This window comes from Diplotaxodon limnothrissa, linkage group LG11 (genome assembly GCF_057381915.1).
Source record: "Diplotaxodon limnothrissa isolate DT_005_m linkage group LG11, D_limnothrissa_male_GT1.1, whole genome shotgun sequence".
NCBI classification, from domain to species: Eukaryota; Metazoa; Chordata; class Actinopteri; order Cichliformes; family Cichlidae; genus Diplotaxodon; species Diplotaxodon limnothrissa.
Genome location: NC_140606.1, coordinates 26087792 through 26113421, shown reverse-complemented (window position 1 = coordinate 26113421; position 25630 = coordinate 26087792). Strand labels below are relative to the sequence as shown.

Sequence of the window (25630 nt, the reverse complement as noted above, 5' to 3'; positions counted from 1 at the left end):
CTCACCTTTTCTTTTCACTTCCAACCATCTCTCTGTAATCCATCATGAGCAACATCTGCCTTCTCTTTTTCTTCCTCCCCAAAACGTTCTCTCTCTTTACTCATCCACCGCCATCCTGTGGCCTACATAGCTTTTTTAAAAACCTCTCCCCCACTCTCTCTTATGCGCCCCTTTCTCACTGACCCATTAGTTCATCATTTCTTGCTAACATCTCTGCCTACGTTTGCGATTTGCAGGTTCCCTTCCTGCAAATTACACTCTTGACTCTTTCAAGCCTTTAGACAGGGCATTTTTCCTTCTCAGCATATTTCAAGTTTCTTTTCAGATTTTTATAAAAACCTATCCATTGTTGAATGTGAAATGTTCTGACTTCATCCAATTCTTTCTCTCACAAAACTCTCATTGTTGTGCTTGGTCAGGTCTGCCCCAGATGCTGCCCCACCAGCTGGAGCTCCTGGAGCTCCAGGTGCCCCTGGCGCAGATGGAGCCCCAGCTGGCGCACCTCCTGGCCCTCCCAATACCAGCAGCAACCGCAGGCTACAACAGACTCAGGCCCAAGTGGAAGAGGTGAGCTGTTCTGAGCTTCTGGGTCAGAATGCATTCTGTGTAGAAAGTCACTGATGTAAAATATGCATGAGCAACAAACTGCAGAAGAATTACCACTTACGAAAACGACATTCCCATCTATTTTCCTCCTTTACTACCCCCCCCCCCCCAAAAAAAAATGCTCTCTCATCCTTGCTGGATTGGTCTAGGTGGTGGATATCATGCGGGTGAATGTGGACAAGGTTTTGGAAAGGGACCAGAAGCTTTCAGAGCTGGATGACAGAGCGGACGCTCTCCAAGCTGGAGCCTCCCAGTTTGAAAGCTGCGCAGCCAAGCTAAAAAACAAGTACTGGTGGAAGAACTGCAAGGTGGGCGCATTACTGTGGCTCCTTTACACAGATTGGTAAAACAGAGAGAAACCTATGGTATCATCTGACTTAGAATGAACAAATTCCTATTAGTATGTGTTCTGGCATGCAGAGAGAATAGAGGACAACATAGGAATGTGTTAATGAGCTGCTACCTCAGGGGAAATGGGAGAAAGGCATCTGCTATTGTGGAGTTTTCACTCTAAACACTGAGGGGATTGTATAACTAAGCCACAACAAACACAAAGAGCCTTTTAAGTGTCATAATTGTTTTGTTTTGTGGTTCAGATTGGTTTCTATTCTGTTTGAACATAGTGAAACCCTAAAAACACAGCTTCGTGTATTCTTCTGTAAAAGGATGAAGTCTAAAATTTTCATCTCTTTTTTTCAGATGATGATCATGATGGGTATCATTGGAGTTATTGTGGTTGGAATCATATTCTGTAAGTAGTTTCATTCTGACACCGATGCAAAAATTTCCACAATTAACTGATTACTTTCAAAATGTAGATAATCATCATGCGTCGACTTCCCACTCAGCATGGCTATTTCCACTTGCACACGTGAGAAATTTAGAAATCACTAATACATCAGTGTTAGAACTGATACTGATGGGGTTTTTTATTAATGTAAAAAAAACCCATCAATATTATACATATAAGACAACACTAGCATAATATTATTTCGTCTTTAACAACCCCACATTCCTGCATAAGGAGAGGTCAGTGTGTCCTCTGCCCGTTTAGTTTTAATGACGTGTTGCCAGACCCATTAAACTAATTACTTCTTTCCCTCTCTCTTTAATTCACAGTATACTTCTTCCACTGAGCTCAGCTCATCAGTACAGATGAATATGGACTTGAGGATAATATGAGAGGGGAGAGGCAAAAAAAGAAACCCAAGCGCTGCTCCTCAATTTTGTCAGTCCTCTCCTTCCTCTCTTCACACAGTCTTCCATCAAACCATCTTGCACTTAAACATTACATTAGTGTTTATAGATGTCTCTGCTCTCTTCGTCCTCTTTCCCTCCCTTTCCTTGCTGCTTTCTTCCACTGTTTTGACTTGAACTCTTGCTCACTCTCCGCTGCCTCTGCACCTCATGTATTATTGAAGGACACAGCAGGCAGAGTCAAAAGAGGAAGGAAGGAAGAAAAGGAAAGAAGGTAGAGGGAGAACACGTGGGGCTAAGCACGCTGGTGGGGGGTGTACAGAAGAGTCTTTCTACACCGAGTACGCCAAAGCTTATTCATATGACGTTTTTTGAGAGTTCAACATTTGTAAATTGATACTGACATGCATAACTAACACACATCTTCTGTCTGCTACTTCCACAGTTGCTACTTACTAACACAAGGTCATGTTAGATTAAGATTATGCTAGTTTCTGTTGTTTGTGCTTGTGTGTATCTGTGATCCAAAGCATTGTAGCTAAAAGCTTTCTTCCACTTTTACCTGGTAGGCTTTGATTGGTATTTTTTTCCCTTTCCTGTCTAACTTTCACTCACTTAAGTCTTTTTTTTCTGCAACCTCCAGTGATAACAAGAAAAGAGAAATGCAAAATAGGGAAAGAGACTGTGTGAGAGTTTAGGAAAGGAGGAAGTGATTCAGGGAAAGGTAGTAGGAGTACTGCAACACATTTCTACTGCATAAATAGGTAAAAATTTAAATCCGGACTGAAAAAGCAGAATGTTTATACCACAGGCATAGAGGTGGCATTTTAGTAATAATATGCACAGCAATTAAGTCACACGAGCAGGCACTTACAGACAATCTAACGAATACATGAACTAACTGCTTCAGTCCAGAGGAAGGCCTCTTAATTCTGATTTGCAGAGAGTCCCAGCCATAGACAGATGAATGTGTAGCGCCACATTTCAAACAGGTAGAGACATATAGTTATTTTGAGAGTTGTGCTGTCAAAGTGTTTAATTGTTGTTTAAGTTGTCCAGAAAGCAGGAAAAGAGGAAAGAGGATATGATTTTAGAAACCCTGAGCCACCTGGTCGTCCCACCGTCACTGCTGACTCACATAAAAGCACCCATCTGTCATCGACAGTATGATAACGGCCAGTGTGAAGCTTTTGTTTCTAACCTGCATGGCAAACGGTGTCCGTAGTTTTGCCTTTTTGTGTAACCTGTGTATCTGCCATTTCTGAACCTTACTGCCGACTGTACATTTTTTTTCTTAGTGGTTTAAAGGACCTATGTACAATGTCTTTCTGATCTGATAATTACTGCTTATGCAATGCAACAATGCTCAAGAGTTTGCCAACATTTTGTTAAGATCACTTGTGTTGGACAGTAAAATAATATCCAGAGACTGCAAACAAACTGCTACTGTAGTGAAAAATGAAAACTTAGTATTATTCGTGTTGTATGAGTAGAACTATAGTACACATCTGTCAGTTTACGCTCCTGAAAACAGGTTTATAAATTCTTTCAAGTTTTTTGAGGGGCTGTAGGATATGAAGTTTATTTTCCTTACTTTGGACTGATATTCAGGGTTGATAAAACGCAAAGGGCATTTATGCATAATTGTAGCGGTTAGCCAAAATTATCTAATGATACTGTGCAGTAATATTATTAGATAGTTAACATGGTTCATGAGAAGATGTTTTGTGATTTACTTGGAACTACTGGAAGAGATGCAACTGGATTTAGGAGAACAAATGCATGTTTACCACTTTTTGCTGATGTCAATAAAGAAATCATGAAGTGACTACATACTGACTTTGATTATATCCTTTGGTCGTGTTATAGCATCTAAAAAACTAAAAGACTATAATGAAAAGTTTTTTCCTCAACAAAATCAAAATTTTCATAATTTAATTTCTTTATATATTTGACATTAATTGTAATATTCTAAGCCTTTATCGTTTTACTTTTGATGTTTAGGTCTCAAAAATCAGAAATCCACTTTCACAAATTATTAGAATATTTCATTTAGAGTTTGAGTAAATTATTAGTCACACAGTATACTGTAAATAATATGCATCTTTTGTTCTAGTTCAATACACACAACCACAATCATGGGGAAGATTGCTGGCGTGATTGTTGTCCAGATGATGATCATGAGCAGCCTCTATACGGAGGGCAAGCCACAAGATGTCACTGCTGAAAAGGCTGGCTGTTCACACAGTGCTGTAAAGAAGCATCTTTATAGAAAATTGACTGCAAGGGAAAATTGTGGCAAAAGCGACAGAGGTGACTCCAGGTTTGAGAGGATTGTTAAGAAAGGTTGGTTCAAAAACCTGCAAGAGCTTCACAAGGAGTGGATGGAGGTCTCTGTCACCACACAGATGTCTTTAGGAAATGAGTTCCAATGTCAAAAGTGTCTTTTTGGTCTTCTGGTAAAAAGAGAAGAAATGGACTGTTGCTCCGAAGTCCTCTTGTCAGATGAAAGTCAATTTTCCAGTTCTTTAACACTTGCCTCACAGGATCTGGGTTCGAGTCCACTGTCTGACCAGGGATCTTCTGCGTGGAGTTTGCGTGTTCTCTCTCTGTTTATGAGGATTCTCCCACGTGGCTCCCACGTGGCTCCCACAGTCCAAAGACATGTAATTATTGGGGTTAGGTTAATTTGGTGAGTCTAAATTGTCCATAGGTGTGAGTGTAAATGGCTGCCTGTCTTTCCGTGCTAGCCCTGTCCAGGCTGTACCCAACAACTATGGTAGCTGAATAGGCTCCAGCCTCCCCGGGATTCTGACAAGGATGAACAGAAGAGAATGGATGGATTTACCTTACAAGATAAAGCACCTTGAGACTTTTGTTGTAATTTGGTGCTATAGAAATAAAATGTAATTGCACTGAGGGGTTTATTATGAACAGCATGAAGCTTTTCATGATGTTGTATTTTTTTAATGACTTCAATCAATTCCACAATGTACAAAGATTGATCAGTGGAAATTCCTTAACCATTGTCACAGTATTACATAATCCTTCTATATTACAGGTACAATAAAATAAAATAAAATCATACAAAAACTGAAGGGAGGATAAAACAAATATATATATAGTACCAAAAATAAGAAGTATAACAAAAACCTTCTCAAATTCCCACTTTAAGTATAATAATCTACATTTATTGGGTCTATGTACCATCTTTCACTGACGTTACACACCAAGTCACACATTCAAACTAAGGCTTGTATGGCAGCATCACTCCATCCTCCTTAAATGTCACAGGGAGCATCAGGATCTCCACTAGAATATAAAACAAAGTTCTGCCAGGCTTCTAAATTATTGAATGCACAGTAAATTCAGCAGGTAAGTGGGATTTAAGAGGCTGTGATTGTTTAAATAGTCATACCAATTTTTCAGTAGAGTCACAGAAAAAAACAACCCTTTCCCACTTTATATTGATCAAAATAAAAAAGTCTAAATAAGCCCCAAATACTCAAAGCATAATTTTACATTCAAGGAAAAACAACTTTATGTTCATTTAAGGTGCTTTCAATATTGTTGCTCTTTTAAAAAAATAATTTCTGGGCCTTTGTGGGGTCCTGGGAAAAAATATAAAGTAAATAGTTTACAAAAATATTACAGAGACCATGTCTCAGGTAATAAATACTCATAGTGCAATTGCACTATTAGCTGCTTTCAAATACAAATCGTGTGGACCTTTCATGTCTGCAGAAGATGAAAATGCCTACTGCCCCTACACACCATTATTTTCTACCTGCAAACAACAGCCCCCCCGACAACAACCATACTGAAAGCTGTGAAGGGAATAATTCCATGTAAGGGAGTTTGCTACTGTATAATTGCAGTGTTATCGTATATGAATAAAATTTGTACTGTTGGTGAATAACATAGTTTGGGATGTGATCTGTGGGTTTTAATGCAATTTAGCATATTGCAAGCTTCAAACTTGCATAGTGCAAAAATAGGTTGGTATTAAAAATAATAAACAAAAAATGTATCATGTATAGAAATTTCACAGCTATGTCATAAATAGATCGGTTACCATATGCATAGCTTTCACCCCCCCAAAAAGTTTTTTGTACGGAGCAAAATTTTTCCCCCAAATGTTTACAAATGATATATAAATTAAACGTAAATTAAGATTTACAAATGTGCACAATGATTAAATTTTTCACTACTTGGGTGCTCGATCCACACATAAATAAACAGAACAGCTCATTACACTGGACTAGGAAACATACATAGATGCCATATAGTAACCTAGATTGTTATCCATATCAACTTAATCATATATAATCAAAATATACAAGAAATTGTCAGCACCTGTGGATTCACTTCAGAGGACGAGCCATAGAGATGTCTCTCCACCCTACATAATCCATAGTAACTAAAACAAGCACACATATGAATCCACTGGAACCCCAGATGTACCAGTTGTTTTCTCTAGCACTTGAACACAGCTTACATTTGTGGAACTATGTGAACATCACAATGTGAAGTCTCAAACCCTCACTGTGCATATCAGAGGATTCATGCATGCATATTTAAAGATCTGTATGTGAGAATATAAAGAATGTTACAGGAAACTTTCTAAAAGTACAAATTATCAAATTTATAAAGTCGAACTGTAAAATTTGTGTCCTGACTGTTTATTCAGGTTTGATATATCCATTTGTAAATTAGTTTTCCATGTGTTCCAATTCCTCTGTATTTGTGTGTGGATTAGAGCATGTGAGTCTTCAAAACTTACAAATCATTGTACACATTTATAAATTTTAGTATACACCTGTTGATCACATATTACACATTTGTAAACCTCCTGAGACTAATTTTATTCTATACTTTTGTTTTTCAGTTTCTAGAAAGCTGGAAGAGTTGAACAAACCAGTGGAATACCTAAAAAAAATAACTTAAACACTAAAATGACACAAAGAAACTTTCTAGTCTCCATGTAAGTGAAATTTATCCCATGACCTGATAGAAGAAAAGTACAGTGATGATCAGGAAGCCCAGTATCCACCAATAGGAATCTGCGGAGACACACAAAGGTTTTGTGGATAAGGTTAACATCAGACATAAATACAATCACCCTCATAATAGAAAAAAAATGTTTACACTGTTTCTGAAATAAATTGTCATGTTGAATTCATCCACAAAGTCAACCAAAGTGTTGTGCATCAAGGGTGCTAAAAGTGATCTGTAAATTGTTACATTTGTAACACGTCAAGGCCCCAAATGCCAACTGAAAATGTGGAAAACACCTGGTTTAACTACAACTGCCAGTTTCTATATGATTGAACCAAAACTTCCACTGTAGGATTTTGTTAGCTCAGGACCGAACCAGAGTTTTTTTCTATAGAAAAATATAAAAATAGCAATGTCAGACTTGTCATCTATTTATATTCCACTCTCAGCAAGATAATGAAAACCCTTTGATAATGGTAAAAAAAATTTTTTTTAAAGTGTTAAATAGATATACATACTAGGCTCAGGAGGTTCCACCACCACACTAACAAAGAGCGGTTCTTCTAGAGCTGTGTGGGAGACCTTGCAGATGATTTTGGTTCCTGGGACGGTGGTGGGAGGCACAGCTATGTGAGAGGACAGGGTGAACGTTCCATCACCGTGCTGCCGATGACTGGACAGGGAGCCCTGATCTATAAAGAGCTGTGGCTCTGTGTCCGTAGGAGAGAGGGAAAACCACTCAATCTAAAAAGCAGAAAAGAGCAGAGAATTATGACCTGTCATTCAATTAAATGTAGCCTTAGGAGCTAGTGCAATTCAAAAGGACACAAATGAATAAATATGGAAGATAACTTATTATCAAAACAGCAAATAAAGACACTTTTCATTAACAAGATGAAGAGCATTGGTACGTTTAAAAATATCTACACTTTCAGGCGTCCTTAGAGAGACTTTGAGAGAGAGGCTGGTTTAAGGCCTGCAATAACTTCTCTATTAAATTCCTCTATTTCATTGTGATTGAGAAAAAAATCTCCTTTCATAAACATGATAATATATTAAAGTTACTAATAAGATTGGTGTTTAAAAGGATGGTGTTACAAAACAGTAATGGGTAACAGTTACATCTCAAAACACAGTTACTGACGTGAGAATCCAGTGGGTAGTATTTACTGCTGTGACAACTTAATTTCTGGGACGAACTTGACTTTAAAACCAACTTCTCGACTGAGAGGGAAACATCTGGAGGTTCTATGGGGGAAAAGTAAGAGAGAAGAATTAACAGAATATCAAAGAAAACAACGGCTGAGGATTAAGATCAGAGTGAAACTTACGAATAATGCGAAGTTGAACGACCTGCTGGGAGTGGAAAGGACCAAGACTGACTGTACAGATGTAGGTCCCCTCATCTCCAACCTTCAGCGTGGTCAGAGTCAAAGACGCGTTACCCTCACCAACAACCTGGGCAGCATTTATGCTTGAGCCGGCCCTCTCACCGTCCACTAAACAGACAGAATAATAATTGTTTGATGTTTCTTCAGTTCGTGCTCTTCAAATCATCTCCACATGTGTGCTTTAATGGCATCTGCCTGTCTGTCAGTAATTCAGCAAGACTAAACTACAGAGCAGAATTTCATGAATACACAGAGGGGAATTGTGGGTAAAGGACGAAGATATTTAATTCCTAAATGACCTCCTTTAAAACTATAAGATAAATGTATTTTTAAAGGAGGCATGTAAAAGGCATGTAAAAACTTTATGTAATTAAAATCCAAATCTAGTTATATGTACACTGACACTGGAGCTGGTGCAGGACTGAGATCACCCACTGTCCCTGTGATTTCATATGTTTTAACAGTTCTTCTGAGGTCCTGAATTATTTATAAAATAACAAACTTGTACACCTATTTAAAATCTATTTATTCAAATACAACTACAAGCAGCAATGTGGGGTACAAAAAGGGTGAAGGTGAAATTATCTTCATTTTACAGGTGGCAATAGTAGTAAGACAGATGCATTTTGTTTTTTCAGTGGTTTTTTGTTTTGTTTTGTTTTTTGTTTGTTTGCTTGTAATCTTTAAATACATCCATAAAGTTTGGTTCCAATACCATAAAAATCTTTTCATATGACCTCACTTCCTGTTTGCTAGCTTCTCCACGGATGAATATTTTTTAAAATCTCAAATAACTTTTGAGTTAACTTTCTGATAACTTTTTGTGGCAACTTTACAGAAACATAGTAAAAATGCTAAGATGCTAAAGGTCATCTTTGGTGACAACAGGCCTGAAATAAAAGTCAAAAATTGACATTATAGTCTCCTTTCCACTTGTCTCAATACCATTATCTAAACAATTAATAAAAATCAGACATTTGGTTCAAAACTTACATACATAAAGAAACCCATGGCTAGAAACTCACTGAAAACATTCAGAAGACTGTCACTAAAATGATCCTCCTAAGATCACTAGAAACAATCATTCAAAGCCCCTTTTTTTAAACATATATTTGTAAAGTGGGATGCCACTATTGAACTATCACCATCCTGAGTAGCATCAGTCTTAAAGCCATTAAAATAAACAGTGTAGGTTCTCATTGCCAAACCCTGCATTACACATGCAGATACATCTGCTAACACCTACAATGCTCACCTATCGTGCTGCCTTCTGTATCATCCAGCGCCCTCTTCATTTCAAGCACCTTCCTGCCTTTACCTCTGTGCTGCAGACGCCACTCAATGCCCACTTCCTGTGCTAATGGCGTGTCCTGCTGCTTGAAGCCACAGTTGAGGAGAACATCACTTCTCAGAGGGGCAGACACAGACTTTATGTGGGTGAACACCACAAATATCACTGAGGGGTAGAAAACATTTGAGGATGATGTGTAATCTAAGAAAACCATATAAAGCTCCTTCGTATAAAATGTGATATTAAACTATGGATCTCACAGTCGGTAAGCAGAGTTCCTGACTGGCTGAGAGGAAGAGCCAGCTTGCTTTGCATCAGGGTTGACTCGTCTTTCTCCACCTTCAAGGTCTCCAGAATCAGCGCAGTGCTGAAGTCAACCTCATCCACACTGAGGGACACCATGAAAAAGACCCGATCTGAGTTTTCCTCGAATCCCCGAGGAGAGTAACTACTTAATTCGCACATCACTTCCTGCTCATTGCAGTCTGCATGGAGCAGCACGTTTGCATTGGGGATCTCAGGAGATGATACTGTTACAAAGAATAAGAGAAGTTCATCACAGAGTCCTGCTTACATTAGAGGAAACTTTGCACAAAGAGGTGGCAAGGGAAAAACCTTTGGCCTCAAACAGGAGGAGGTCTGGATCAGGGATGGAGGGAGGAACAAACGGAGTGAGTTCTTCGAGTGATTCGTCCGGGCCCACAGCAACATCTCGTAAAATAAGAGTGGCTGGAGTCCGAGTGAAGTGACCGCCTCCCATTCCACCAAGTCCAGCTCCCTCCTCCACCAGAGTGCAGGTGAGTACCACATCTGCAACTCCATCAGCTGAAGAAACAAGAAGAAGAACAGTTCTTAAAAATCTTAGTGCACCAGCATTTAAGATAGAACCACTGTCTGGACTAATAGAGAGAAAAGATCAGAGAGCTCAGGTGTTTCGGTATATTGAGCCCTTCTATTATTCTGCTGCCATTTTAACCTAAATACTGTTAATTAGAGGTTCAGAAAATACCCACTTTTCTCAGAGCTCTTCGGTTATCAGCAAATACTTCTGTTAAAAGCTTTAATGTCGAGCTCACAGTCACGTCTCTACAGTCAGTGCTTAATCAATGAGATTTATGCTCTTACCATAAACGCACGTCATGAGGTATCCAGTTAAAATGACTTTAATAACCATCATCATCCCCACCATAGTGCAAGTGTTCCCAGTTTTTTTGTAAATTAAAATTAGAAGGATATCAAATAACTGCTGAGTGCACCACAGCACTTTCACTTTTGATTTCAACAACTACCACCGCATTATTCAGGAGTTTACTGCCTAGAGTTGTTTATATCCGTTCTTCACTCCATCGATGGCGATCATCATACGTGCTGGACTTTAAATTTAACGCAATCTAAAAGTAAACAATAAAGGCAGTTCAAGAGTCTGTGCAGCTGTTTCTTTGTCAGGAGCATGCGCACTGTAGCAGTGGGTGGAATGAAAGTGAAAGCGAACAGGCAGGATCGCCCAATGACAGAACAGAGGTCCGTCATCAGTCAATGCGGAAACAAGCACACACGCTCATTTTAACGTAAATCGACAACATAAATAAAATATATGGATGAATGAATTAATAATTAAATAAATAAATCTTCTTTTGTCTGTTTGGTTTTAGGGTTACCAAAGTGGATCATGGATAGGGACAGGGACTGGACATCCATGCTTTGTCCAGTCCACACAAGCATGTCTCCAAACCGTTCAACCAGAGGTGTCTCCACTGTGTCCCTCTGATGTGTCTGATTTCTTATAGACCCTAATGAAGACTTAGATTCTAAATGTATTGGTCTGTTTTGTTTGCTGAATTTCTCCAAGAATAAATTGTTACAGGATTTTATCCTGGGCTCTGTGTTGGCCCTGCGACAACATGGTGACCTGTCCAGGGTGCACCCTGCTTCTAACCTTATGGTACTGTAGCTCGGATAGGCTCCAGTGTTGCTCAAGTTCAGATAGTTATAGACACAATGTGGCCCCTATGTTTTTCTCCTAAGCAAAATGATTAAATTCCTGCATGTCTCCTGCTTCACCACTGAGAAATGCACATACTCCAGTTTGCCTGTTTGAATCTGCCTGTTATCCATGTTTACAATGCAAAAGCAAAACACCAAAGCCTGAAACAAAAGTACAGTGGGATGCAAAAGTTTGGGCAACCTTGTTAATAGTCATTATTTTCTTGTATAAATTGTTGGTTGTTACAATAAAAAAAAATGTCAGTTAAATATATCATATAGGAGACACACACTGTGATATTTGAGAAATGAAAAGAAGTTTATTGGATTTACAGAAAGTGTGCAATAATTGTTTAAGCAAAATCATGCAGGTGCATAAATTTGGGCACTGTTGTCATTTTAGTGATTCCAAAACCTTTAGAACTAATTATTGGAACTCAGATTGGCTTGGTAAGCTCAGTGACCCCTGACCTACATACACAGGTGAATCCAATAATGAGAAAGAGTATTTAAGAGGGTCAATTGTAAGTTTCCCTCCTCTTTTAATTTTCTCTGAAGAGTAGCAACATGGGGGTCTCAAAACAACTCTCAAATGACCTGAAGACAAAGACTGTTCACCATCATGGTTTGGGGGAAGGATACAGAAAGCTGTCTCAGAGATTTAAGCTGTCTGTTTCCACAGTTAGGAACATATTGAGAAAATGAAAGACTACAGGCTCAGTTCAAGTTAAGGCTCGAAGTGGCTGACCAAGAAAAATCTCGGATAGACCGAAGCGACGAATGGTGAGAACAGTCAGAGTCAACCCACAGACCAGCACCAAAGACCTACAACATCATCTTGCAGCAGATGGAGTCACTGTGCATCGTTCAACCATTTGGCGCACTTTACACAAGGAGATGTTGTATGCAAGAGTGAAGCCTTTTCTCTGCCCACAGCACAAACAGAGCCGCTTGAGGTTTGCTAAAGCACATTTGGACAAGCCAGCTTCATTCTGGAATAAGGTGCTGTGGACTGATGAAACTAAAATTGAGTTATTTGGACATAAGAAGGGGTGTTATGCATGGAGGAAAAAGAACACAGCATTCCAAGAAAAACACCTGCAACCGTAAAATATGTAAAATATGTGGTCATCAAGACAACGACCCAAAACACTGCTCAAAATCCACTAAGGCATTCATGCGGAGAAAAAAGTACAACGTTCTGGAACGGCCATCTCAGCCCAGACCTGAATATTATTGAAAATCTGTGGTGTGTGTTAAAGAGCGCTGTCCATGCTCGGAAGCCATCAAACCTGAATGAACTAGAGATGTTTTGTAAAGAGGAATGGTCCAAAATACCTTCAACCACAATCCAGACTCTCATTGGAACCTACAGGAAGCGTTTAGAGGCTGTAATTTCTTCAAAAGGCAGATCTACTTCATATTGATTTCATTTCTTTTTTTGTGGTGCTCAAATTTATGCACCTGCCTGATTTTGTTTAAACAATTATTGCACACTTTCTGTAAATCCAATAAACTTCATTTCACTTCTCAAATATCACGGTGTGTGTCTCCTATATGATATATTTAACTGACATTTTTTATTGTAACAACCAACGATTTATACAGGAAAATAACGACTATTAACAAGGTTGCCCAAACTTTTGCATCCCACTGTATAACTGAGACTTATGGAAAATTCAAAACATCTACAAGTATTTCATGTTGAAGCCGAGTGAGATCTATAGGTTGGCACTCGAGTGGAGAAAAGCATAAATTGGCGAATGTGTTCACAAGAATCAGCATCTTCTGCTGGCAAGCATATGGACATAATCATAATGAATGAGGTGAATATGATCAAGTGTAGAGGTTTGATCAAGGTGATGGCATTGTTGTAGTGTGACCAGAAACATAGGGGAGACCTGGTGGGTTCTGATATTATTAGATCACATGAAAATCTGCAAATCAACACCATAAGAGGAAGGGGGGGAAGTATTCAATAAGCAAATATCAAATAACACATGCAATTGAACCTGTTAAATTTGATACAGGTTGCCCGTTACAACATAACTATTTGAAGTCATAATTAACTGGTCTTGCAACTATGCTTGCTCTCCTGGCTCCATTTATACTCATGATATACTCTTACACTTAAGGGATTTTGCTGTCTGACAACAGACTGAAGACTTAAATGTGTGATTAAATGCCTTTATGCTAACAACAGATTGTTACCTGGTATGCACTCAACCCACCAGCTGACAATCCCAGCAGCCCAGTGTCTCTGTCACCCTGGCACGAGTCCTTCCCACCTTCAGGGAGTTCAGCACAAAACATGTTATTTGTTAATTCTGGTATTTCATGTGTCTCCTTGTGGAAATACACATGCTCATTATTGAAAGACCAAAGCCCGAAACCAGCGTGAAAACAAAAATACAGCAGTGACTTCCTGTAAATCTTTTCCACAAAATTAGTGAAATTTATACATGTTGTTACTTAGGGGAGAAGAACAAATTCAAAAATTTATGAGGAAAATGTTTACTCCTTTTAGATAAATATGATACTTTTAAAAAATCTAATGTATTTATTTGCCTCTTATTTCAGTTATGTGTGTAGCACCCTCCTCTGGCAAACATATGGGCATTACACATGAGATTATGAGATCTACTTTTGCACTCTGATCAAGTCAGTACCATTGCTGTAGTCTGTACTGCTGGAGTAGTTGTACTCAGGGTGAAAATAGACTGAGCTGCTTACTGAAGAGAGCGCTGAAATGTTCTGATATCATTAAGTTACATAAAAATCTGAAACCAGTAGATACAGAGGTCCCATTGCTTTTGCAGGATGAGAGGATAAGGTTGAGAATATTGGGGAGACTGGATTTGTCCGTGCATGACAGGCTCAGTGTTGGAGAGCTGCCGGCACTCGCTCACTGAAAACCACAGACACCTGGAAAAGTGAAAAAATCAGAGCGCTGGAGCTGAGTCAGTCGTCCAAGGTTGATGCAAACAGAACAAGAGCAAATAAAGTGATGCAATCGCTGATTTTTATTTTAATTTTAACATCAACTTTCTTCTAACACCAAACTGGTTTCTTCTATATTACTAACAATTTGCTCGCCTTGTTCAATTTTAACAGCTTCATGTCTAGAACATTGGTTGTAGACGGAGCATAATGATTAAAAAAAACACCATATAACAAAAAGCTCTAAAATCTTGATAGGCTTTGTGAGCTAAATTGGAAATTCACAAAAGAAAAAGAAAAACAGCCCATGTCTGTAAAGCTCTGGCATTGATTGAACTTCCAGAAGAGATGTCTCAGACTGGAATGAACCATGACTGTCACACAGAAGATGATTAGCTATATTTAGCACTGGAATTTGAACTGGACTTTTTGTGGTAAATGGTAAATGGCCTGTATTTATATAGCGCTTTACTAGTCCCTAAGGACCCCAAAGCACTTTACATATCCAGTCATCCACCCATTCACACACACATTCACACACTGGTGATGGCAAGCTACATTGTAGCCACAGCCACCCTGGGGCGCACTGACAGAGGCGAGGCTGCCGGACACTGGCGCCACCGGGCCCTCTGACCACCACCAGTAGGCAACGGGTGAAGTGTCTTGCCCAAGGACACAACGACCAAGACTGTCCAAGCCGGGGCTCGAACCGGCAACCTTCCGATTACAAGGCGAACGCCCAACTCTTGAGCCACGATCGCCCGTCTTCAAGCTTCTTCTTTTTTTCTTTGTTTGCTTTGGTAAAAACAAGTAGAAACATGATTTGTATGGGAGAAAAAATGCCAATAATGCCTCGAACATGGTTGCACATAAAAGCCGAAAGAATTTAAGTTCGTATCAAGTACAAACCTGTAGAGAATGAGCCGAAGGAAAAGCACATGGAAAGAGAGCGGGCCTTCTTTGTTAGAGCGGGATGAAATGACTGATGATGTGTTTATCATTTTCAAAGTGGGAGGATTTGATTAATCTTTGACACAAGAAAAAAACACATGCAGATCTGCATTAACTATCTTTATTCAAACGTAGTAAAAGACAGGCGTTACAGGGATTTAAAGACTATGCACCGACTTTCAGACAGTATTTTGTGGTTGTTTCCAGAAAGCGGAAAATCAAAAACTGAGCTTTTAGTGAAATATAGATTAAAAATTCTCAAATCAAACTCCACAGCAGAGCGAAAATAGTATAATATTTATTGTCCAAATGTTTTGCCTCATCGTGTATTTACACCGTGTTGTACTGAATTACTGTAACTTTAGTTCTCCTGCATGGTCTTCTGGATCCAGTTCAGGTAATTAGCGACTCTGGTATAGACTCCATATGTGCCCTTTCTTCCACACTCAACCCCCCAGCTGACAATCCCAGCAGCCCAGTGTCGCCCATCTTTAGTCAGAGTGAAGGGGCCCCCAGCGTCACCCTGGCAAGAGTCCTTCCCACCTTCAGGGAGTCCAGCACAAAACATGTTATTTGTTAAGTCTGGTATGTTGTTACGTCTTCTCCTTCCTAAACTGACTGAATCCCTGCATGTCTGCTGGTCCACCACTGGGAGATAAACATACTTCAGTTGATTTGTTAGAATGCGACGATTATTCTCGTTTGTAACACCAAAGCCAGACACCAGCCTGAAAGAATACAAAACACATTCATTGTGGGCTCAGTAAAATTCTTACTAATCCAGAACCTTAAAGATAATAGCTTGTCAAAATAAAGTGGTTAACAAACAATGAGAGCACTTAAAAGTAACATCAAATTTTATACAGTGTAGATGACATTAAAGAGACTTCAAAATCATTATGACACAATAATAGTTTGTTTACCCCATCACACCAGTATCATATGTGGCTCCCAGTTCTGGCAAACACACTGGCATTACAGATGAGTTGAATGTGAGTGTGTCTTCCAGTTTGATCAGGGCAATGTCATTGTTGTAGTCTACATAGTTGGGGTTGTTGTACTCAGGGTGAACATGGATTGAGGCAGCAAACAGAGGAGATTTCTCGAGGGCTTTTACCTCATTAAGTCCCATGAAAATCTGCAAGTCAATATGTTACACCCCGGCCTAGGCAACCGGCGTGCAACTCAGGAAAAATAGAAAAAAAGGGAAAAAAGGGCCCCCAAGCTCACTGCTCTTAAGGAGGGCGAACTCATAAAAAAAAACTAATACGGGCTTCCACAAAAATAATCCCAAAACGAAAGTATCGACCACTATTTTCTTTAAAGCAAAATATGATATTTATTTACATCACAACACAAGGCGCCAAACTATTTACAACGGGGGGGGAGATCGCGACCATGACATATAGAAACACAGGGCTTAAATACATAGAAGGAGCAATTAGGGAATGGATCACAGGAGGGAAACACAGCTGGGGCAAATTAGACCTGACGAGACAAGGAAACGTAAACTGAACACACTAAGATAACACAGACTTTCAAAGTAAAACAGGAAACACATAACAGTCACGCCAAACCAAAACGCCTAAAACAATACACTACCAACGCCGAACCGTAACAAATATCATAAAAGGAAAGACTTACCAAGGGAATCCCAATCAGACAAAGATCATGCAAAGTAATCCTCACAGTCAACTACTTACCCGTAGAGTTTCATTTGATACCACCACTCCCCTATTTACTACATTATGAGCTGCTGTCATAATCCACCGGTCTCCAATCACCATGCCTCCTGCCCTGTTTCCACTTACACTCAGTAGCACTTGCCAGGGGATTGTATTATCTGGAGCATCCTGGCCTCCAAAGATCCTCTGATACACATTGATGTGATTTGTTGGCTGACCACAAACTGGATAAGATGAACAGAACTCAGGTGTAAGCAAAGGCTTCATGCTTTCATTTTGAAGTCCTAAATTTGTTATTAGAGTATTTTATTTTGACAGCACATCAGTACCTGCTATGCAGGTTGGGAGAGGGAGTTGCCACTGCCCGTCGCTTTGACACATGGCTGAGAATGTCTTAATCTCTTGTTGTCCCTGAAAATATATGACTGTTACACACATTTTCTAATTGACAAATTCACCAAAGAAAAAACCTAAAGAAAAATGAAGAAAGATCTGCTTCTGTTGCTCAAACACAGACACATGGAGATAGCAAAAAAAACTCTATAAATATCCTGTGAGGGAAAAGAGGCTGTTAATAAAGTTCACTGATGCACACTGTAGTAAACAATGAAATGTCATATTACCATCATCAACTTGTATTCTTGGTCACAAGTGACATGGATCGAGTCTCCACTAAAGTATTCATTTAAATCAGGAGTGATCCTGCCTTTTGTCACACTCCCTGGGTGTGGACATTTCACCTCTGTAAAGAACGCAGCAACCAAACATGAATGAACAGCATGAGAAAAATAGTTTTAAACTGCTAACGTGGAAATGCCACCTCTCCTCCTCACCATGTGTGCTATATTGCAGGCTCCAGCCGTTGCTCAGACCTTCCTCCTCAGTGTGGTAGTCCAGCCTGACTGTACTTGAGTTTGTAACTATCAGACCAGGACTCTTTGTTCCACAAAATTTCATAGCTAATCTGCCTGGAATGGTCACCTATGAGGGGAGAGATAGTGGAAGGCTACATACAGACCAGAGGAGCATGGTTTGTAACTTTTAATCCCTGTGGGTACCGCGAGTCGTTACCTGTAAAAAGTGACCTTGGCAGCTTGAACCATGTTGATTATCTTTATTATCAATGTGAAAATTGTCTCTGAAGTTGAGCGTCACGATGAATCTGGGCTCCACAGAGATGATGTACTTGCAGGAGAGAAAAGGGGGTGAGGGTTTAGGATACCCTGGACTGGACAGATGTCCTTCATGCTTGTCAAAAACACACCCACCACAGGACACTGGGCAAGAACCAAAGGTCAGTATAATAATAACAGTAAGAGAATCAGTAATCAGCATACCACCTCAACCATATTCTAGCGACTGAGCTTCATATGACAAGTATTAATGTACAAAAAGGCCTAATTTCTTGTATTCGACACTTACACAGACATGTGCGCTGGTCTAAATGAAGCTTGTAACCACTGTGGCAGGAGCAGTGGTAGGACCCAGCAGTGTTGATACAGATTTGAGAGCAAAGCGGACCTGAATCCAGTCCTGGGTCTGTTTTGGAACACTCGTCTATGTCTATTTAAAGAATATTTACTGTGTTAAACTTTTCCTGAAGCTGTTAATGAAATAGTACATTAATGGGAGTTGGAAAATTTCAGGAAAACTGTACCTATTGCCTTATACGTGGCAGAAAAACCAGTATGTTGTTGATGCTCTGGTGTAGAGTCACTTGTTTGGAATACGAGAGTCAGTTTGTTGCCTGGAGAAAGGATCGTCTCGTCACCATGGTGATCAGTAGAGTTTCCCTGGCCACAAAACTTTCCCAAAACCTTTTCATCGTAGAAAAACTGGAAAATTAAGTCAAAACTCATGTTAACAAACTGCTTTTGTAAAAAAAAACAAAATTCTAAACCAACGTCTTAATTCAAATTAACTTCCAATCAAACTGAATGAATGAATACACTAAAATTGAAAACTGCAATATAAAAAGTTTTGTATCTTGTTTGAAATATTTTTTAAATTCAGATCTAATCAAAGCTCTGACTGTGAGAGAGTCTTGACTGCAGTCTGCAGAAACTTTAATATCCAGATGTGTTAAAGACAGCTGGATCTGGTAACCCCTGGGAACCCAGAGGTCCCATTGCTTTTGCAGGTGGGGAGGATAAGGTCGCGGATATTGGGGAGACTGGATTTGTCCGTGCATTTCAGGCTCAGTGGTGGACAGCTGCTGGCACTCGCTCACTGAAAACCACAGAAACCTGGAAAAGCAAATAAACAGAGAGCTGGAGCTGAGTCAGTCGTCCAAAGTTGATGCAAACAGAACAAGAGCAAATAAAGTGACACAACCGCTGATTTTCACTTTAATTTTAACATCAACTTTCTTCAATCACCAAGCTGATTTCTTCTACATTACTAACAATTTGTTCAACGTCTTCAACTTTAACAGCTATATGTCTAGAACATTGGTTGTAGATGAAGCATAATGATTAAAAAAAACATCATATAACAAAAAGCTCTGCAATACTGATAGGCTCCATGAGCTTAATGAGAAATTCACCGAAATAAAAGATTCTTTAATACAACGAACAAATTAAAAAAATCTTCATCACACTCACCAAATGATGCAGTGGGTCCAGCCCATGTTTGTAAAGCTCTGGTGTCGATTGTACTTCCAGAAGAGATGTCTCAGACTGGAATGAACCATGACTGTCACACAGAAGATGATTAGCTGTATTTAGCACTGGAATTTGAACTGGACTTTTTGTCTTCAAGCTTTTTTATCTTTGTTTGTTTTGGCAAAAACAAGTAGAAACATGATTTGTACGGGAGAAAAAATGCCAATAATGCCTCGAACATGGTTGTACATAAAAACCAAAAGAATTTAAGTTCGTATCAAGTACAAACCTGTAGAGAATGAGCCGAAGGAAAAGCACGTGGAAAGAGAGCGGGCCTTCTTTGCATATAAAAGTATTGCTTAGTAATGTTAGAGTGGGATGAAATGACTGATGATGTGGTTATTGTTTTTAAAGTGGGAGGATTTGATTAATCTTAGACACAAGAATAAAACACATGCAGATCTGCATTAACTATCTTTATTCAAACGTAGTAAAAGACAGGCTTTGCAGGGATTTAAAGATAATGCATTGACTTACAGACAGTAAATCAATAACTGAATTTATAGAGTTTTTTAATGAAATATAGATTAAAAATTCTCAAATCAAACTCCACAGCAGAGAGAAAATTTAGTTTATTATGCAATTTTTTTTCTCATCGTGTATTTACACCGTGTTGTACTGAATTACTGTAACTTTAGTTCTCCTGCATGGTCTTCTTGATCCAGTTCAGGTAATTAGCGACTCTGGTATAGACTCCATATGTGCCCTTTCCTCCACACTCAACCCCCCAGCTGACAATCCCAGCAGCCCAGTGTCGCCCATCTTTAGTCAGAGTGAAGGGGCCCCCAGAGTCACCCTGGCAAGAGTCCTTCCCACCTTCAGGGAGTCCAGCACAAAACATGTTATTTGTTAAGTCTGGTATGTTGTTACGTCTTCTCCTTGCCGAAGTGACTGAATCCCTGCATGTCTGCTGGTCCACCACTGGGAGATAAACATACTTCAGTTGATTTGTTAGAATGCGACGATTATTCTCGTTTGTAACACCAAAGCCAGACACCAGCCTGAAAGAATACAAAACACATTCATTGTGGGCTCAGTAAAATTCTTACTAATCCAGAACCTTAAAGATAATAGCTTGTCAAAATAAAGTGGTTAACAAACAATGAGAGCACTTAAAAGTAACATCAAATTTTATACAGTGTAGATGACATTAAAGAGACCGCAAAATCATTATGACACAATAATAGTTTGTTTACCCCATCACACCAGTATCATATGTGGCTCCTGGTTCTGGCAAACACACTGGCATTACAGATGAGTCGAATGTGAGTGTGTCTTCCAGTTTGATCAGGGCAATGTCATTGTTGTAGTCTACATAGTTGGGGTTGTTGTACTCAGGGTGAACATGGATTGAGGCAGCAAACAGAGGAGATTTCTCGAGGGCTTTTACCTCATTAAGTCCCATGAAAATCTGCAAGTCAATATCATAAAAGGAAAGATTTACCAAGGGAATCCCAATCAGACAGAGATCATACAAAGTAATCCTCACAGTCAACTACTTACCCGTAGAGTTTCATTTGCTACCATCACTCCCTTATTTACTACATTATGAGCTGCTGTCATAATCCACCGGTCTCCAATCACCATGCCTCCTCCCCTGTTTCCACTTACACTCAGTAGCACTTGCCAGGGGATTGTATTATCTGGAGCATCCTGGCCTCCAAAGATCCTCTGATACACATTGATGTGATTTGTTGGCTGACCACAAACTGAATTGGATACAAACTTACATATAAATCTCACACATCAATTTCCCATTAAATTAACCATTTGATCTTCATCAAGTTTTGCAGGATGGAAATGTATACCTGGTAAACAAAGTGGACTGTCAATAACTTCATGGGTTGATCTCCATTTCCTGTCTGCATCACATGTGAAGTTAACTGAGGAGCAGAAGAAGAAACAATGTGACTTTTACATTTTTTTTTTTTTGCTGATCCTCAAGAGTTTCAGTTCTCCCCCTTGTGGAAGAAATGTAAAGGGTATATATTTTCAGTTAAATCATGTTAGCATTTAAATCTTATTTAAGTTTTGAATCATGGTAGTATATATCATGTATCATCATATCAGTATGCCATGATGGTTTGACTGAATGAGAATCGCACATTATAGTTAATGGAGCCTGCTAATAGTAAAGTTTCAGAACTGTGCAAAAGGAAAGTAATGAACAGTAGGAATCCAAAACAAATTGCACTATTAACATCTCACCGTTTGCATCCCCAAGGAGAGAGTAAAATGGTTCATTGCAGTGATACTGAATAACAGAAAGATACTGATTCTGAAACCCAGAAAGGAAGGCCACGCCTCCGTTCAGCAAGGGGTCAGGTTCTCCGCAATCAATTACTGCAGAGGAACAAAACAAGAAAATACAACAAAATGCACTTTGTCTGTGAACACTAGTATGGATGGAGAAGACTTTGTGTATATATGCTTAGAGACGACCTACTGTGGCATTCTGGCAGAGGAAGGTGCCACTGCCCATTGCTTTGGCAAATGGAAGAGAAACTCTCCATCTCCCGACCATTCTTTAAAGAAGGGTATAAAAACCATGTTTTACATTATACACAGTAACCAGGAAACAATTATTTTGTTTTTCACTGTTAAAAAACACAATTTCAACTAACCATCATCAGCTTGTATCCTTGATCGCAGCGTACATAGATGTAATCTCTGAAGAGATATTCACTCAAATTAGGAGTGACCCTGCCTTTAGCTACACTTCCAGGTGATGGACACTTCACCCCTGGAAACAGCAAAAACAATCAAACATATATTTTACACTGAGATTTAAACCCAGAAGGACAAACAGGAGAATTGCAGTTGCTTGATGACATGTTACTGTGTGTGCTGTAGTCGAGGCTCCAGCCATTGCTCTGTCCTTCATCATCAATGTGGTATTCCAGCTTGACCATGTTTGAGTTTGTGACTATCGGTCCTGGGCTCGTTTTGCCACATAGCTTTGTGGGCTGTTCGTCTCTGACAGTCAACTTTTTAGGAGAGAGTAGTGCACAGTTTATTAATTGTATGACATATAGAGACATTTTTATTTCCTGTGATTTTGATGAATCTAGGTGTGCTGAAATCGCTCGCCATTACCTCCAACCAGTGATGGAGACATTGCGGGCCCTCTGGGCTGTCCATGCTCTCAATGTGGAAGTTGTCAGTAAAGTTTAGAGTAATAGTGAAGCCCTCTTGTACAGAAATGACATACTGACAGGACACAGCATGAGGTGGGTGATTAGGATATCCCGGACTGAACAGATGCCCCTCTGGTTCATCAAATATACCACCGCCACAGGATACTGGGCATGAGAGAGAGGAAAGAAACTGAGAAAGTTTACCCTCTTAATGAATTGACTGAAGTGTTTGAGGATAATTTGGGGAGTCCTTACACAATGTTTTAAGTCCAGAATCAAAAAAGTGATAATAATTAGTGCTGTTTGATGACCCAACTGCCTCCAACATTAAACCCAGACTCCCCATCCTCTCCTCTTTTTTATAGTGCTTTTGGTAATCTTGAGATCCTATATGTTTGAATGTGTTTGTGAAGTGGAGCTAAGTTCTCCCAGCAGACTCCAGTTTGATGGTCTGAGCGCACATTCATTGGAAGCATCTTCATGGTACTCACACACACAGGTGCGCTGATCAGAGCGAAGTTCATAGCCATGATGACAGGAGCAGAGATATGAGCCAAGAGTGTTGAGGCAGATCTGAGAGCAGAGTGGCCCTGAGCCATCTCCAGGCTCTGGTGCAGAACATTCATCTATGTCTAATAATGAGAAGTCATTACGTTAGTGTGAGTTGGCGCAGCAGTAAAAGAAGGAAGTGCAAGAAACAGAGGTGGAGGAGCTACCTATTGCATGGTACTGGGCAGAGAAGCCCAGATTCTGGTGGGCCTCCGGGTTGTTGCTGTCTGATTGAAAGATGAGGGTGAGACTGTTTCCTGGAGACAAGATGGGCTCGTTGCCTGGGTGATGCCCATCAGCAGAATTCTCACTGCCACAAAATTTCCAGAGGGCCTTCTCTTTGTAGAAAACCTAAAGGATCAAAGAATAAAATCCTACATGAAAATAAGGCAAAATCCAGAAGATGAAAATTTATGTTCAGTTCATGGGTTCTTCATTTAAATGTCTAAGATGGTTAAAAGTGCCAGAAAGGCCAAACATAATCCAATGACCCGCCAGAACTAATGCTAAGTTTAGTTAAGTCAACATCAAACTGGATATAGTAATGCAGAGAAAAAAATCTGTTCAGTTATGTGTCCCTCTACCATTTTAAATTCTGTGCAACGTCACAGTAAAGACTGACTCTAAAACTTTTTGTCATAGCAGCAGCGATACAATCTGCTGATAAGCTACAGCTATCTGTTGCTGTTGTCTCCAGTGGTTATACACTGTTGTAAATTTTTAACTTACAATTATCACAATCAACAAGATGATCACGGTGATTACCAGGGTTATCATAGTTTCAGTTTAGTCTTTTTTAAGTATTATTGTATGGATGTATATTTCAGAGGCAAGATTTAGGAAAATCAAGTACTACAATAAAAACACGCATTTTTGAAAGCAGTTGACTGACAGTCCTCTAGATATTCAAAGTCTCATTAAACATGTTTGGCAACATCTCATCAGACAAGTGTCGATAAAATTTTGTGACTGCAATTATATTTTATTTTAATTTCCCAACTTTAAAAAATAATTTCAGTTAGTTTTAATTTTATTCAAAAGTTTTTCAAAACTTTTACATCTAGTTTTAACTATAATAACCTTGTTAATTACCTTGACAGAAACATGAAAACATATGTAAGTGGTAAACTCAAATCAGGTTGTCAAGCGTTACTCTTGAATCATATTTGGGTTTTCACCTTAAGCTATTTATTAATATTATGATTTTTAGGGTAATTCTGTATATGTATTGAAATATGGGTCTGACTGTAAGTGAGTCGTAGTAGCAGTTCGCAGAAGCTTCAATATCCAAATGTGTGAAGGTGAGTCGAATCTGGTAGCCCTCAGGGACAACGAGGTCCCACTGCTCCTGCAGGTTGGGAGGGTAAGGCTGAGGGTACAGAGGAGATTGGACCTTCCCGTACATTTGAGGCTCTGGTTCTGGCAGAGGTGAGCACTCACACACTGAGACATACAGAAACCTAGAAAGGTACAAAAAAGGAAAGAGTTTGATCTGTTTATCAGTCTGCAGTCATCTGATCTGCCAGTCCAAAGTTGATACAAACAGAGAAGAACAAACACAGTGGCACAATCGACACCACTGTGCAACTAATATAATATTGTCAAGACTGCATATATATGGCATACTGACTGATGAATAAAAATATAAAACACTGTTCATCTAAAGTGAATTCTTGCAGATTATCAGTATAAAAACACAAGTAATTCTCCACTATTTTCAGCTACATGATTTGAAAATTTCTGCACAAAAGTGGAAATTTATGACCAAAAAAGGGATTTTAGGAGATATTTGACAACTTGAAAATGTCTAATCCACTTACCAGATGATACAAGAGACCCAGCGCATTTTCCAATTAACCGTATCCATGAGTGAACTGGTCGGCTGCTGCGAGAGCAAATGTCTCACATTCAAGTAAAACATTAATGTCACAAAGTCTGTCGTTTCCAGTGTTTAGCAACTCTCTACGTTAATGCCAGGAATTGTTTATCTTGGCAAAATCAAGCAACTCCAAATTGCAGATAAACAGGAAAAATTTTGTTCTAAACTAGAGAACGAGACAGACTTTGCAAATTCTACATCTAAAAAATATAACATAAACTCATGCAATTTTTGAGCACAATTATCACATTAGAATAATGAAGCGATCTTGATTTATTTCACTGTCTAATCCACTCTTAATCCTCATCCTACCACCAGAGGGCGGCATTAACAGTTTTTTAGGCATCCTTGATCACAGCA

General features: G+C 39.3%; 3 protein-coding genes and 1 pseudogene across 3 annotated transcripts; 1 reads left to right on the top strand and 3 right to left on the bottom strand.

The window, feature by feature from the left end:
- The first annotated feature begins 430 nt into the window (after positions 1-430).
- Positions 431-1365, top strand: LOC146622885 (vesicle-associated membrane protein 3-like; annotated as a pseudogene).
- Positions 1366-6798: 5433 nt separating this feature from the next.
- tapbpl (TAP binding protein like) lies at positions 6799-10672 on the bottom strand. Its single transcript, XM_085365484.1, has 8 exons — positions 10609-10672; positions 10099-10308; positions 9744-10013; positions 9448-9648; positions 8133-8300; positions 7946-8049; positions 7320-7545; positions 6799-6866 (listed from the first exon to the last, which is right to left on the bottom strand). Exons 1-8 carry the CDS (start codon positions 10670-10672, stop codon positions 6799-6801), a joined length of 1311 nt encoding a protein of 436 aa, XP_085221610.1.
- A 4824-nt stretch (positions 10673-15496) lies between these two features.
- Positions 15497-19755, bottom strand: LOC146622883 (complement C1r subcomponent-like). Its single transcript, XM_085366458.1, has 11 exons — positions 19646-19755; positions 19075-19288; positions 18700-18877; positions 18465-18605; positions 18114-18319; positions 17876-18023; positions 17666-17784; positions 17372-17453; positions 17061-17266; positions 16281-16495; positions 15497-16085 (listed from the first exon to the last, which is right to left on the bottom strand). Exons 1-11 carry the CDS (start codon positions 19732-19734, stop codon positions 15719-15721), a joined length of 1965 nt encoding a protein of 654 aa, XP_085222584.1. The 5' UTR covers positions 19735-19755; the 3' UTR covers positions 15497-15718.
- Positions 19756-20112: 357 nt separating this feature from the next.
- Positions 20113-25337, bottom strand: LOC146622882 (complement C1r subcomponent-like). Its single transcript, XM_085366457.1, has 13 exons — positions 25212-25337; positions 24638-24851; positions 23559-23742; positions 23334-23474; positions 22802-23007; positions 22545-22692; positions 22330-22448; positions 22152-22230; positions 21914-22048; positions 21514-21588; positions 21209-21414; positions 20902-21116; positions 20113-20706 (listed from the first exon to the last, which is right to left on the bottom strand). The coding sequence occupies exons 1-13, from the start codon at positions 25310-25312 to the stop codon at positions 20340-20342; spliced, it is 2190 nt and encodes a 729-aa protein (XP_085222583.1). The 5' UTR covers positions 25313-25337; the 3' UTR covers positions 20113-20339.
- Between the last annotated feature and the right edge of the window lie 293 nt (positions 25338-25630).